Source organism: Gekko japonicus, unplaced genomic scaffold (genome assembly GCF_001447785.1).
Source record: "Gekko japonicus isolate JY-2015 unplaced genomic scaffold, Gekko_japonicus_V1.1 scaffold331, whole genome shotgun sequence".
Lineage (NCBI taxonomy): Eukaryota > Metazoa > Chordata > Lepidosauria > Squamata > Gekkonidae > Gekko > Gekko japonicus.
The window spans coordinates 207,401-223,291 of record NW_015172560.1 but is presented as its reverse complement, the minus strand read 5'-3'; the positions used below and the strand labels follow the sequence as shown (position 1 = coordinate 223,291).

General features: G+C 45.9%; 1 protein-coding gene across 1 annotated transcript in view; it reads right to left on the bottom strand.

Annotated features, from left to right (window-relative positions):
• The window catches only part of LOC107118845 (polypeptide N-acetylgalactosaminyltransferase 13), a 233,140-nt gene that overhangs the window by 50,976 nt on the left and 166,273 nt on the right, over window positions 1–15,891 (bottom strand). Inside the window, exon 7 of the mRNA XM_015421224.1 lies at window positions 13,501–13,640. Within this exon, the coding sequence (XP_015276710.1) occupies window positions 13,501–13,640 (140 nt within the window). The remainder of the gene's footprint in view (window positions 1–13,500; window positions 13,641–15,891) is intronic.

Below are 15,891 nucleotides of genomic sequence, written 5' to 3'. Positions count from 1 at the left end.
TGAAGTTCAGAGACAGTTCTTACCACTATACCATGATTTGCTTATTAGGTTTAAAATAGATGAGCTTCATTAGGCTACTTAAAGACTTCTTTCCATCCAATTTCATGGTTTTGAACACTTGGATTAAAATTATTCACTGTGCTTCCAAATGCCAAACAGCTAAAACAATCAATCAGTTTCCGCATGATCACTTTAAGGCTTGAGCAGAGGACCCAGATTATCTGATTTCTTATCATGGTTTTAACAGAGACGTAAATTAATAGAGATATTCCAATACGGTGGAAATAATGTGCACCTCTCTTCCCAGCATCCCCTGACTGCACAATGCACCTCATTTGAGTCTATGGCATGGCAAATGGTGCTAGCATGGCACTTTTATATAAAACATTTTGATGCTGCCTTTCCACCCAAATAGAGTCCCGAAAACATTTGAACATTAAAACAGCATTTAAAATAATCTGATATATATATCTAAAAGCCCCAACATATTGGCACTTTCCAGCTCTCCCATTGGCTGTGCTGTGCGTTCCATTAGCCATTGGCCCAACAACTGCCACTCAAGAGTACTCATGTGTCATTGGCTGGGTGCTAGATCTGCTCCTCTCCCCAACCCACTGCCATTCCCTATCTGAATAAACTGCCAAAACTGCTTTGTGGCTCACTTTCACCTCAGTGGCTGTTGCTAGGAAACCAAGCTTGGTTCGGTCAGTAAAAAGGTGGAGACAGGAGGCCCTTTCCAGGCCTACTTTGACCTTTGGGGGGGGAACTCATTGGGGCCAGTCCTGACTAGGATTGCCAGCTTGAGGTTTGGAAATTTTGGAGATTTTGTGGTGGAGTCTATGGAAGCCAGAGTGTGGGGAGGGGAGAGGCTGCAGCTGAAGAGAATGTCATAGAGTCCATGCACCAAAGCAGTTATTTTCTCCAGGGGGAGATAAATCTGTTTTCTGGAGTTCAGTTGTGATACCAGGTGATACCACAGCCAGTGTAGCGTAGCAGTTAGCGCTTCACAGCAGGGTCTGCCAGACCCAGGTTCTTGCTGTGGACCAGTCACAGACTTTTAGTCTAACCCACCTCAAAGGGTTGTTGTGCAGATGAAAAGGGGGAGAGGAGAATGATGTGAGCTGCTTTAGTCCCCCCTGTGGAGAAAGGCCATACTCTTCCTAGGTAGAGGCTGCAGGGAGGGGGGAGGAGATGGAAACCTGAAGCCAGAGGAGCAGATAATGGTACATTGATGGTTGGCTGGGAAGGAGAGGGTTGCCAATTCCAGGTTGGAAAGTTCCTGGAGTTTTGAGGGCTGGAGTCGGGAGAGGGTGGGGTTTGAGGAGGGGTGGGACCTCAGACAGGTACAATGCCATAGACTCCACCCTCCAACCAGCCATTTCCTCTTGGGGAACCATTGTTGCCAGTCTCCAGGTGAGGGCTGGAAATCACACAGAATAACAACTGCTCTTCAGGTGGCAGAGATCAGTCCCCCTGGAGAAAAAAGTGGACTGGACAGCAGTCAGAGAAACTGAAAGCTGAGCTAAGGCCAGGGAGCTGTAAAAATGTGGAGCCTGCAGCTGCAGCTCTGATCAGAAGTTGCCACAGTGTGGTGCACGGGGATCGCCTTATTCCTAGTATATATAAAATAATTCAATAAAAATATAAACACACAATACCAAACCTAGGTAGGAGAGCCAATAATAGTTATCAGGATTATGACAAATAAAACAAAAATGGCTTCATCTGCTGATAGAAGACAATAATCCAGGGACATAGACAATCCTCCCTGGGGAGGGAATTCCAAAGTTTTTATGCCATGACTAAGAAGGCCTTTACTTGGGCTGCCCACCCATGTAGCCTCAGGTGACGGGGCACCCAAAGCAAGGCCTCCAAAACTGACTGGAGTGGATGAGTAGGTTCAGGCAAGGGAAGGTGGTTTGCTGGCCCTAAACCATATGGGGCTTTAAAAGGCTGATACCAGCACTTTGAATTGAGCCTGGAAGCAAATTGAAACAGGACGCCAATATCTGAAGCCGCGGAAGGAAGCCGGATGACAACTAGCCCGGGGTGCTGGTAGGCAGTCACCATCCTGTAGACAATGTGGCCCTAGTCAGGTTAATTGGTTGGTTAGAACCACTATGTAAACCGCCCAGAGACCCTTTGGGGTCAGGGCGGTATATAAGCCGAAGGTATAAATAAATAAATAAACCCAGCAGGCCGAAAGCTGTTAACAGCTATGCGAGTAGGAAAATGGGTACCTACCCTTAGAAGGGTAGGGGGCACCTGCCTCTAATGAGAAGTGTGGAGCGTGGAGGTGGCGCAGTCAACGCAGACGGTGGCGGAATTACCAGTGGTAATGGCGGCGACGGAACATCTGGCGGCCGAGCAATCCCTGGCGACGAGGAGACCGCAGCACGAACCGAGCGATCCCTGGTGGCAACGGGACCATCCTGCAGCCAGCAACGGCGGAAGGCGAGAGACTGGGGGCGTCCGATGACGCGCGGCACCAGGACGAGGCGGAGCCTGATCGGACAGAGCCTTGGACCAGGAAGCAGGCGTCGATTCGGGCGCCTGCGCGGTCCCACCGATCGACCAAATGGCAGTCGCCGGAAAGAAGTGCCAGGAGGGATCGCCGAGAAAGAAATAGCCACACCGGAGAACACCATCACTGAAGCCCTCCAACTTAGGGTGCTGGTAGGCTTCCCTCCCCTTTATGTGTGGCCCAAGTTAGGGATAGACGGGTTATTAGAACCACTACAGTGTAAACCGCCCAGAGACCCCTAGGGGTGTGGGTGGTATAGTAAATCGAAAGTTAAATAAATTAAATAAATAAATAAATAAATAAAACTGGTATAGATGGAACAAGACTAGAGTGGTGATATGGTCCCTATGACCCCCTCCAATCAGCACTGTGCCCACAGGATTTTGTACCAACTGTAGCTTCCGGGAAGTTTTCAAGGGCATCCACGCACAGTGCATTTCAGTAATCTAATGTAGATTGTGCATGGTAGTGGCAAAATCTTTCCTGCCCAAGAAAGGCACAGCTGGTGAAAGGTACCACTGGCCACCTAATTATCCAACAGCACCCCCAAACTATGAACCTCCATCCCCCAAAGCAGCCATTTTCTCCAGGGGAACTGATCTCTGTCATCTGGAAAGCAGCTGTAATTCTGGGTAATCTCCAGCCATCACCGGGAAGTTGGCAACAGTAGTTCCCAAGGAGGAACTGGCTGCTTTGGAGGGTGGAATCTATGGCATTATTCCTGTCTGATGTCCCACCCCTCCTCAAACCCCACCCTCAAGTCTCCAGGAATTTCCCAACCAGGAGCTGGCAAACCTATCTCCTTCCAATCTAATCTACCTTTATCTGCCATTCTCTCTTCAGCTTTCTGTCTCCACCCCCTCCCCTGCAGCCTTTATCTAGGAAAACTACAATCTTTCTCCACAGTGTGGACCAAACTGGCTTACATTATCCTCTCCTTCTTATCTGTACAACAACCCTGTGAGGTAAGTTAGGCTGAAAGTATGTGACTGGTCCAAAATCATGCAATAAGCTTTCACAGCAAGAAGCTCTAACTGCTACACTACACTGGTTTTCAAAGGATGGCTGCTGTTGAACAGTAGCAAGCAGCCAAGCCAAGCCAAGCCAAGCAGTGATGCAAGCCAGGTGGTTATCAAGTCACGCAGAGGATGTTGCCAGGCCTACAGTTGCCAGCCTCCAGGTGGGACCTGGAGACCCCCACAATTACATGAAGACAACAGAGATCTGTCCTCCTGGAGATAATGGCTGCCTTGGAGGGCATATCCAGCTGAGGCCTCTCCTGTCCCCAAACTCTGCCCTCAGCCTCAATCACAAAATCTCTAGGAATTTCCAAAACTGGAGTGGGAAACCCTTGCCAGGCCTGGCTCCAACAATTCCTCCCTCAAAGGCCAAAATAGGCCTGGAAAGGGCCCTCCCCTCTCCTCCTGTCTTTTACTGACAGAACCAAGCTTGGAATACTGTGGTTGCCTAGCAACAGCCACTGAGGGAATCCATTTTTTAAAGTAACAGGTGCTCCTTTTTTCATTTTTGTTTTTTAAAGCTGTCCAGAGGTTTTTATTGTTTTGTTTTTATTTGTTTGTTTTATTAGATTTCACATTTTCCTGCAAACCTAGGGCCCTTTTCAGGTTTGTAGTAAGATCTGTTTTGCCTGTTCACAGCTTCAGTCATCAGATTTTAGTATCCAAAGACATCCCAACTTCATTATTAGAAGATAAGATATTAAAGGGGCATCTCAACTATTAGGTCTAAATGTAAGACAGGTGGGAAAGTAATTCATAAAAAATAATTGAATCATATAGTAATGTGCAATCTGGATGTTTTATTCAATGCAAAAATTTGGCTCCAGGGTGGGGAACTGAAGAAAGATTTGACACTGTGATGCCAGATTACGGTCTCACAAAGCGTACAGATTTATTAAACATTATTTTTTAATATAAATTAATGTTACCATCTGTACTAATACACATTTCACCATGAAACTTGAAGACTGGGATATTGGTTTTAAGATTCATGTTTTTAAACATTCTGGAATAGCCAAAGATACCTTGACAAAGCATTGAGTGGAAAGTTTTTATTACTATTCTACACTTATACTTAGCTGTTTGGTACTGTAGGAGTTATTAGAAGGAAAAACCCAGTGGAAAAGACTAGATTCCTTTGAAGCATCTTCTATGGTTTAAAGCAGGGGTCCTCCTCAGTGACACTTTTTCTGGCACCCACTAAATGTTTTTAGAAAGTCAGCAGGGTCAGATGTGGCTTTTGCCCAGAAAGGCTTCTGATTGGCCACTGGACATCTGATTGCACAGATTTTTCAAAATGTTTCTTTGGTAGCAGCTTCCAGCAAAGCAGAAGGATTCTCACTATGTGACTGAAGGTAAGCTCTGTGTATGCAAGAAAATATTTTAAAACAGTGTTCCTTTTAAAAGGCATCCAGCTAAACAGAACTTCTGCTTGAAATGTTGAAGAGCTCCTATTAGAGTTATGCATGATCTCACTCCTTGATACTCTGTGACTGGCTCTGCCTGCTGTGGCAGCCATGTTGTGGCTGGCTCCAACTCCTATGGCAGCTATTTTGTGGTTGCACCCACCACCCAGCAGGCTTAAAAATATTGGAAACCTGTGGCTTAGAAGGAAAAAGATGACATTAGATAGGCAGTAAAATGCTATCCTAATGGTTAGCCTTCTAAAAATTTGGAATACATTTAAATCTCATTCACAGGGTTGCCAGATCCTTTTTAGTTCCTGGTGGGGGACTTTGGGGGGTGTTCCTGGAGGGGGCGGGATGTCCCCAACACAATGACATCACACATAAGTGACATCATCACATTGGGGACTGGTGCCCTCCCACCTGTACTCCAAGTGGCAAATTCACTGCTAGGAGTTCAAGTCCCCCCTCCTCCACTCCTTGCTCAAAGCATTTAAAGACACCCTTTAAATGCTTTGAGCAAGAAGGGGAGCGCACCTGAACTCCAAGTGGCAAATTTGCCACTTAGAGTAGAGGTGTGTGCGGCCCCCCATTTCTTGCCCAAAGCATTTAAAGGGTTGCTTTAAATGCTTTGGGCAAGAAGTGTGTGTGTGCATGTGCACCTGAACTCCAAGTGGCGAATTCACTGATTGGAGATCAGGTGTGCAGCTGGCAGACACCTCCTCCCTCCCCTCCTGCAAGATTTAAAGGGCCCTCCAGCTGGTCAGAAAGTGATGTGCTTCTGCCGATTAGCTGGAGGGCTTTTCAAACCTCACAGGAGTGGAGGGAGAGGGGCAGCTGTTGGTGGCCACTGTTGGGGATAGGGTTTAGGGGCAGGGCTTTCCCTGCCAGCCAGCTGGCTGGCAATGGACAGGAGCCCACCAAATCAGGGGATCCCCCGCCTCCACCTGGGGACTGGCATCCCTACTCATTCAAAGCCAATTATTTTACTTCTTCTGGAGTATGCCATATAAGAGATGGTTCCATCTTTAGTAGATGGGAAAGGGTAATCTGCTTTAGGACTAATAGCTAGTCATTTGTCCAGAACTCCCACTTTAAGAAAATAGAGGATGACTGCCTTTATTTCTATTTTTTTCCAAACCAAACAACATGGACTGGAAAAACCTGGCAATCTATAAGAGGTTAATATCCTACGAGGAAGATTTGGAATGAAGTAGAGTAAAAAGCAAGATTACCATATTAAACATGAATCACAAATCCTGTTGTATATTTCAGCAGAGGGAAAATAAATCCAGAGTTTGAAAGTATTTGGCAATACAGCTAAAATGTGGAATTTATGAAATAAGTGTATTATAAACTTACTTGGATTAAGGCTCGTTGTAGAAGTAAATACAACCAGCTCTAGAAAGATGCTCTGGGTGGGTGCCCCGGCCTTGGGCACTCAGCATCAATTTGCTGTAGCAGAGTATAATGACACAGAGTCCACCATTTTCTCTAGGGGAACTGATCTTTGCCACCTGAAGAACAGTTCTCATTCTGAGTGATCTGCAGCCCTCACCTGGAGACTGGCAACAATGGTTCCCCAGGAGGAAATGGCTTGTTTGGAAGGTGGAGTCTATGGCATTGTACCTGTCTGAGGTCCCACCGCTCCTCAAACCCCACCCTCTCTAGTCTCCACTCCTCAAATCTCCAGGAATTTCCCAATCTGGAGTTGGCAACCCTACCTCCTTCCCAGCCAATCATCAACGTACCATCAAGTCACCCAGAGGGTGCTGCCAGGCCTAGGGAAGCCAACCTCCAGGTGGAGACTGAAGATCGCCTGGTATCACAACTGAACTCCAGACAACAGATCTTTCTCCCCCTGGAGAAAATAACTGCTTTGGAGGGTGGACTCTATGGCATTCTATTCAGCTGAGACCTCTCCCCTCCCCAAACTGGCTTCTGGAGACTCTACCACAAAATCTCCAGGAATTTCACAACCTGGAGCTTGCAACACAAGTCAGGACTAGCCCCAATGAGTTCCCCACAAAGGCCAAAGTAGGCCTGGAAAGGGCCTCCTGCCCCTGCCCTTTTACCAACAGAACCAACCCTGGTTGCCTAGCAACAGCCACTGAGGTGAAGGTGAGCCCCACAGCAGGAGGAGAGGAGAATGGTTTGGTGGCTGGTGGCTCACCTCAGGAACCAGCCAGCTGTGGAGGAGCCAAGCATGAGAAGCATCTTCATCAGGAGAGACAGCCATTTTGGCAGTTTATTCTGACAGGGAAGAGTGGGCAAGCCGGCAGTGGGAGAAGGAGAGGAGCGGACCTAGCACCCAGCCAATAGCATGTGAGTACTCTTGAGTGGCGGTTGACAGGCCAATGTCTGCCAATGGGAGAGCTGGAATGTGGGAATACGCTAGGGCTTTTATATATATGGCAGCTATATATATATAGGATAACAAGGCAGTACCTTAGTCCACAGAGACTAAAAAAAAGTGTCAAGTATTTTAAGTATCAAATATTAGTATTTGTATAGCACTTTTCAGATTCTCCACAAGCATTGCTATTAGGAAATACTGAAGATACAGTAACAACTAATGATCAGGATTTAATACACTATTAGCATTTGTTTAGTTACATGCTGTCAAATGTTGGAAAAAGGTAACACATTCAAATGTCAAGAACTGGCTAATTAAAGTTGGTGATATTACAGTAATGGTTATAATTACAAACACTGTTCAGTGAACTCAGAGATACAAGAATAAACACTCAGTTTTCCCCATGTTTGTCCCGTGTAAATGAATATTAATAACTTTATTCTGAAGAATTCATGGATATGAATTTGTGTTCATTGCATCAGACATATAAAAACATCTTTGGTTTAATGTAGGAATCATGAAAGGTATTCTGATGTTTATGTATGTTCGTTTTTTGATTTGTTATATTGATTAAATAATGCAATTATTGCTATCATAAAAGAGCTACAAATGGAAAGCTTATTTTAATTCATTTCTCCTTTGATACACTTCCTATATATACGCAGCTCAGCCTTCGGTAGCAATGATCGTATTTCATTCATGATTCAAAAAAAGGAAAGGTGTATATACTGACACCAGTTGTGGCACATCCACAGTGTAGTTCAAGATCTTGACTGTAATTAAAGAGGATATACTAGCACATTCAACAACAGAAATGAAAAAGTCAAGAAAAAAATGGTCAGTTTTGCTAGTGTCGACAAAATGATTAGGGAAGTTTTGGTTAAAAAAATCAGTTCTCCACGTGTCTCTTAAACAGGCAGTAGCTTCTGCACAATTGTTTTCAGTTATTTAATACTAGAGTGGAGCCGAACCTATTCAATTTTTCATGAACATCAGGACAAGATCAAAGCAATGCCTCCCAACTTTGTGGCGATTGTTTCCCCACCAAAAATATTCACTTAGTTACATTGCCCTCACTTTCAGTTGTACTCAGTGATGTAATACTGCAGTCAAATCTGACTGATGTTATGATGTCCTCTACGATACTATGTCACCTGCTTACTAATGAGGCAACAGGAAAAAAGTACCACCAAGACAGCAGCAACCAAACATGTCTGAAAAAAGCCAAAAAATGGCAGGAGAATTAAATCACCATGGGTAGGAATAACTGATGGCCACAATGAGTGACATTCTTTCCCCTGAATTTGTCTCATTTGATCAGGGGGAAAGCAAAAATGCTGAGGTTAAGAATAATTTCCTTTGTTCCTTCTCATCTATTATTTGGGAAGAAATCAGTGCTACAGGAGTGAATAGGGGGGAATTCTAATCCTTACCCTCTTTTGGGCCACTTAATGGCTTGTCCTTCTCTTGCAAGGGGCATTTAGAAATGAGGAAATGTAATTATAATTTACTGGCTTGATTTCCTCTGTGGTCTCTGAATGACGTAACTGTATGCAAAACTCTTCTGAAAGGAGAGAATTTGGGGCAAACCATGTTCTCTGTAAACAGTTGTTATTACATGACTCTCTAAATCAACACTACTTTCTTTATTCAATTTTAGCACATTTTGGCTTGGCAACTGAATGTAATGTAATATATATAACAATGGTCAGTTGTACATAATTTTCACTTAACGAAACTCATGCCATTTCAGTCAGGATTTGAGAAGCTCATGACAACACAGGTTGAGTTCTGATCTCATCATGTCTTAAACTGGCATGAAATAACAACATAAGAGAACACCCCTAATATCTCAGATCCAGGGACTGGCAATTCCACACAGACTGGCCAAAAATGAAACTTAGAGCTCTTCAAACCCAGCGGACCCATCAGGTTTGCTTTTAAAAATCCTAATGTGAAAATTATCTCCTGCCCCAGCAACTTGAGTACAACAAAAGAAAATAATCCAAAAACAACAAAAAGGGAGTTTGGATGATGCCGTAGCAACCCCAAATGAACAAATATTGGCAGCAGGAAACAGATGGAGTGGAGAGAGGAGCTGGAGCAGAGGGAAAACAGTAGTGAGGGCAGCAGCATCAGGAAAGGGATTTCTCTAGGAGCCTAAGAAGCCCCCCCCCCCGGTCTGCTTCTATTGCCATATTCCAAGTATCCCATAGCTGTATTTTTGGGGAAATGTAGCTTCCTGAAATTGAAAAGATCTAATTCACAGATGTTCCTTGAAATTATTCTCCTGTTTCCATAGAAACCCAGCTCTTATTGGTGAAAATAAGGTGTTTTTAATGACTATTTCATAACTTCACTTACCTTGATTTGTCTATCTGACCATTATGCTGCAAAACCCTATAATTTCATGCTTACCATGCATGCGGTTTTAAAATAAATGTCTGGCGATATTATCAGACTTCTTATGCTTTTTTTAGACATGGTTATGCTGACAATTGTGCACTGGCCCTTACTACGCATTGTAATTTAAAATTCTAAAAGGAGAGATTACTGTCATTTGTGAAGTAAATGCTACCCCTTTTTTTGTAATCACACTTTCAAAAAGTTTTTTTCAGATAAAACAGATTTTTTTAAAAAAATAATGAAACAAGGTGAAAATAGTTGAATATTAAAATAGCAAATTATCTATTAACAAGAAGCGGGACCCGCGATACTCGTGAGAGGGTATTCCTCGCGGTTCCCAGGTGGCTGGTCTGCTGAAGCAGCAGGAACTCCACAGAGAGGAGGAGGCAGCAGTGGCCGCAGGAGAGCCCACCAGGCAGTCTGCTGGGCTTGCCAGGCTTCCCCCCAACAGCAACAATGGCCACGGCTCTAGCCACCAGCCCGCCAAAGCTTCCCCCCCTCTGCCACAGTTCCTAGTGGTGAGTGTGTTCTCTGCACATGTGCATGGAATGCTCCTTTACTTTTGGCGGGATTTAAGTATCCCTCTATAGTTTTTTTATAGATTTCAGATTTTTCTGCACATCTGGGGATTGCCCCAAATGTGCAGGAAAATCTGTTTGCCCCCTAGGTACCCTCAATGTGTGGATTTAGATATCCGCATGCAGGGGGCACCTTGGCTATTAGATATATAGATAGTTTGGGATAAGCAGATTCCCCCAGCTCTGATCTCAGTGGGGATCATTCTCTTCTTTTTTTACACCAGGGTTCTGCTCAGATGATTTCCTCTCAAATTTAGCAGAACAAAGAAGAGCAGAAGGCAAGGAGTAGAGAGAGGATGCTCATCCTCCATGTTTGCTAATCTTTACTGGGACCCCACCCAAATCATTAACTCTTTTGAATTTGAATATTAAAATAGGTTTTGGTTGGAGGAGTAGTCTGAAGGATGGAGAACCGAGATCTGATTGCGAAGTCCCTCCAGCAGAACTACTTTAATGCCTGAATAGCCATGACTAGCTTGATCTTGTCAGATCTCAGAAGCTAAGCAAGGTCAGCCATGTTAGTATTTGGAAGGGAGGCCACCAAGGAAGACCTGAATTGCTATGCAGAGGTAAGCAATGGCAAACCACTCCTACCCATCTCTGGCTTTGAAAATCCCATGATCCTGGGGTCACCATGAGTTGGGTTGTGATGATGGCACACAATGATTATTGTTGACTGTGATGCAGGGGCCATTTCGTAGAAAAAGAGCTGCAGGCGCTCATTAGCATATCTAATAAGCTATTAGCATAATAGCTCATTAGCATATGCCACACCCCCTGACATCACCAGAAGTGATGTCAGAAGGGGAAAGGGGAGGCATCTTCAAAAGCCTCCATTTTCCTTCCCCAGCCGGCCTGCCAGGGTGGGCTGGGGGGAGAAGTGAAGAGAGAAGGGGTTTAAAGTTTAAACCCCTTCTCTCTTTGCTTCCTCCCTAGCCGACCTTTGCAGGTCGGCTGGGGAAGGGGAGGCTTTTGAAGATCTCCCCCCCCATTTTTACTTCCCTAGCTGACCTGCCAAGGTGGGCTGGGGGGGGGGGCGGAAAGAGTCACGCCGCAGGAGCAGCGTGATCTCTCCATTCTATTCTATGAGGCCATAGAATACAATGCAGAGATGACTCCAAAGAGAAGGAGTTTGGGGCAGGGGCGGGGAGTTGGGGGCGGGGCTTGCTGCCACCACCATTTGTCCCCGCGCCTGGGCTCCTGGAGTGGCACTCCGGCGCGCTCCAGGCCCAAACGACCCCTGCTGTGATGCATCTCTTTAAAAAAGCAAATGAATTTCAGCCCTTCAGGTCTGATTTGGAAGGAGGTTCAGTTCTGTGCTACCAAATCTGATCCACCCCCAATTCCAAATTTTCCAAATGCTTTCCAAATTTACAGAGAAGGCATGATTCCTCCTAGCAGTGCAGGCTTCAAGGTGGGGGATACTTCAACGAGCATATGAAAGGGCTCTTGCTGACACTAGGAAGCAGTCCCCGCACACCCACTGGTGTTCAGTCCTTAAACTGAGGTTACGTTGTTTTGAAACCTCTGCTTCCCTTCTTTTGCCTTGCCAAAGTGTAAGTTTGGGTACAGGGGCAACCAAAGTAGGACTGAGCCATGCAGTTTGGTGGAAAGAACACAACAAGGCTTGATCATAAATCTCAAGTCAAGATTAAAGAAGTTAATTTGGTCCGGCAGTGCATTTCATCAGGGCCGGCTCACCCGCTAGGCAAACTAGGCATTTGCCTAGAGCACGGGCCGGCCCTTAGGGGCGCCAAAGCCCCCCAGACCCCACCAAAAGCCCTGAATGATGACTTCCCTGCCGGGCCCCACCGCCGGAGGAGGAGGAGGAGGAGGAGGTGGCCGGCAAGCAAGAGGAGGCGGGAAGTGCTCGGGGGCTGCGCCCTCCGGCCTCGCGGCAGCTGAGCCCCCCTCCCAGCAAGAGAGAAAGAAAAGGTGGCTGGGATCAAGGCCCTGGTCTCTGCCCACCTTCCCCTCTCTCTTGCACACACACTCTCTCTCTCTCTCTGTGCCGGTGAGGGATGGAGGGAAGCAGGGGAGGGAGGAAGAAAGGAAGGAAGGAGGGGTGGCAAAACGTGGCCACTCACTGCGTTGAGCGCGCCGGAGGGAGGAGATTGGTGAGGGAGCGGTTGCCCGTGCGCGCCTCTTGTTCCCGGTGAAATTTGCAGCCAATCATTAGGAGGTGTCCACAGCCCCTGCATCCTCCTCACCTCCTCGGCGTGGCTTCTCTCTCTCCCTCCTGCCCCCAACACACACACACTCCCCGCCTGCCCCTTCGCTTCCCTCCCCTCGCAACCACACACATGCACACACACAAACAGAGAGTGAAGGTGGGGGGAGAGGGAAGAGACTTGGCCGGAGGAGCAGTGGGCTGTGCAGCATTGGCGCCCCTGAGTTCTTCGCTTTTCTCCCAGCCTGACTGTCCAAATTTGCTGGGTAAGTTAGGGAGGGAGGGGGGAGCCCGGGCGCTGGTACCGCCATCCCTACCTCGCCCACGGGTCCCCTCTTGATGAGGGGCCCCTTCTTCCTCCTCACTGCTGCTGGGCACGAGAGTCCCGGCTGGCCGGAGGGAGGGTGCTCGCAGCCACAAGGCACCTGGAAGCAGCCAGGCCTTGTCCCCACACCACTTTCGGTGCGCTCCTCTGCCCGGCTCACCTGCAGCCACCCCGGCAGTTGACGGCGGGACAAGCTCCCTCCGGCCCTGGGCAGAGCTGAGGCAACTTTGTAGCCTCCAAAGGGGGAGAGAAGTTGGACTAAATTCTCTCTAGGCCCCCCCCTGGAGGTTGGCAGTGCATGGGGGCATGCCAGAAGGTGGCCCCGCCTAGGGCGCAAAAAAACCTCAGGCCGGCCCTGCATTTCATAACAGCTTCCTGGAGTGAGGGTCCTCTTCACTACACAGCAGTCTGTGAAGAATACTTAATTCTCTTTGGTGCAAGTGTTCCTAAATCGGTGCTATTTGGCACCACTTGGTTGGAAGTACATGAGATTGCAAGGCAAAAATATAGCTTAAGATCCCCAATGCTATTTTACAATGGAATCTGTAGCTGCTGACAGAGTGTATGTCTTATAAAAATAAAGTCTGAACAGTTCTGCAGAAACAGTCATGTTTTTAAGTGGTATTTCATTTAAAGTGAAATAATTCAGTTACATATTAAAAGTCCTATTTGAGATTTTCAAAACTCATGGTTAATACAAAAGAAATCATTCATACCTCGCCAAGTGAGTAGTATCTTCTTGGAATCTGAGAATCTGGATAGACGTTTTCTAGGTACCACGAAAATGGATTACATTTCATGTTCTCTCTCAGTGCCTTTCTGGCAGATATGTCTCCATAATCCACTTTAACAACTCCTGCCGAAAAAGATTCAGAAAGTCAGCATAATCAATATTCACATTCTTTCAAATTATGTAAAAATGACACTCAGTATTTTCCTATAAAGCATTACCTTATAGTAAAATAAAAAAGGAAACGTGGGTTGCCGGATGGAAGTTGTCTGATCCATCTGACCCACCCAAGCTCACCCTTTAATTCTCCCTGAGTTCTGGACATACATATCTGGTGCAGTCCAGAGGAATTTCAACTCATCTGGGTATATCCAGCTATGACAGAGATATTGCATCAGCCGCTAGACATCTCCCAGGGAGATCCTTCTGCTTCTGCATGTACATCAGCAAAGAGTGCTGAATCATCTGCCTCTGTAGAATCAACTGCTTGAAGCTGTTTGAAGCACCACACTGTAGATTTTTGAAGACAGCTTAAGGAATCTGGCCTCGGGGAATTTCTAGGTCCAGGAAATCGCCTGGGAACCCCCGCTAACGTTCTATAGGCTGGACTGAGACTAGCAAGAGAGATTTCACAGAGAGATACAACCAAGACAGTGGCTTTACCTTAGAAACTATTTACTGAATCTTTAACACCACAATGCAGAAACTTGTAACCATATAACATTATAGTATGCAGCATACAGAATTAATCAAATTAATCAAATTAATCAAATTAATCAAATACCTAAATAGAGTGCACTGTAATTCTATAGAGGATATATCCTGGTTGTCTACCAAGACCCATAAAGCAGATGGTTGGCATACAACCCCGAACAAAAGCAAATACTAGCATTATATACCTGTAAAATCCCATATAACCATCAATCAGACCTATGATGGCCCCATTCACATGGAGAAGTTGCCGCACTAAAGATACAAATGTCAGGTGGATTTTCGGTGCATGATCACACCGCAACATCCGGGAAGCATAGCGCACCCGTGGCGTCCCGCTGAAGATGCGCAGTAAAAAATTACATCGGAAAGTGCACTAGTATCTGGAAAATGGGGTGGGCATCTGATCGTGGGAGCGGTAGTATCCCGTGGCATCCGGTGCCCGTTCACATCCCATCACAAACCGGGTGTTTTTCATAAGCACATGTGCACAAACACACAACTGAAAGCAGTGCTGCCCCACGGAACTGCGCATGCGCACAAATTTGCATAGCCCTGCCTGGAGTGAGAGGAGGCATGACCTAACCAGTTTGGATGACTTTGCCCCACTGAAAAGAAGAAGCCTTCAGGTAAAAATGTTTTGTTTTAAATCAGTAACCTCTTTTGACAAACACATACCCACAGTAATAAAAACAAAATAATTCATAATTGCATAAAGATGATTATGGCACCTGCCATTTACTAACCCCTCCAAGAGTTAGTATATAGGAAACAGACATGACCTGATCACTAAATAAATAAAAATAAATAAAAATATCCTTTCAATCAACACTCGATGGGCAAGCCAAAAATAGTACAATAAAATGGAACTCAGTGTAGTATTATTGAACGGGATGTATGCCCTGCCGGCCTGTAGCCAGGATTTATGTTTCAGGGAGCATCCATTCAAAATCAGCTGCTTCCGGTGAAGGAAAACACTCCTTTCAATTACAGGCTCAGCCCGACAAGGTCGGGGATTCTAGGGTCTGTTTTGCCACGGCAAGGCACAGAAGCGTGCACCTTTTAAATTTTTAAAAAAATGTTTTTAAAAATTTAAAAAAAAAACTTTTTCAGGAGGAAATCTTGTGGGACTGACCCTTTAAGGAAGGGGGCAGAACCCTGAATAGCCGCACTGTAGCTACGGGCCTGATGCCCTGCTTTGATATCTATAGATAAATATAAATATAGTAATGAGAAAACAATCAAAGGACAGTTGGTCATCCTTTGTTTCAACTGCACACTAATAATCAGGAAGGTCAACTGGTATCTCCCTGTGATGGAATTGAAAATCTGGGACCAGCAGAATGTTGAGATAGATCCCTGCTGAGTCACATGACATAGAGAGGAGGGGGCCTTTTGGCTGGAGCACTCCCTGAGTGACAGAAAACTGACCTAACAGGCAGTTGGAAAGAAGCCGTTAGTGTGTGGGTCGGAGAGCTAACGGAGGGACAGCCAGCTAACTGAAGGAGCTCCAGCTCAGTAGCTCTGTGTGTGACAGCCAAATAACAGTTAAACAGCTAACTGGGGCTGGAATAACCTAGCTTACTGAGTTCCTCAGAAGGAAGGGGACAGTGACCAGACAGTTAAAAGATAAACACAACAGTGTCATACACAAATGATACATCAC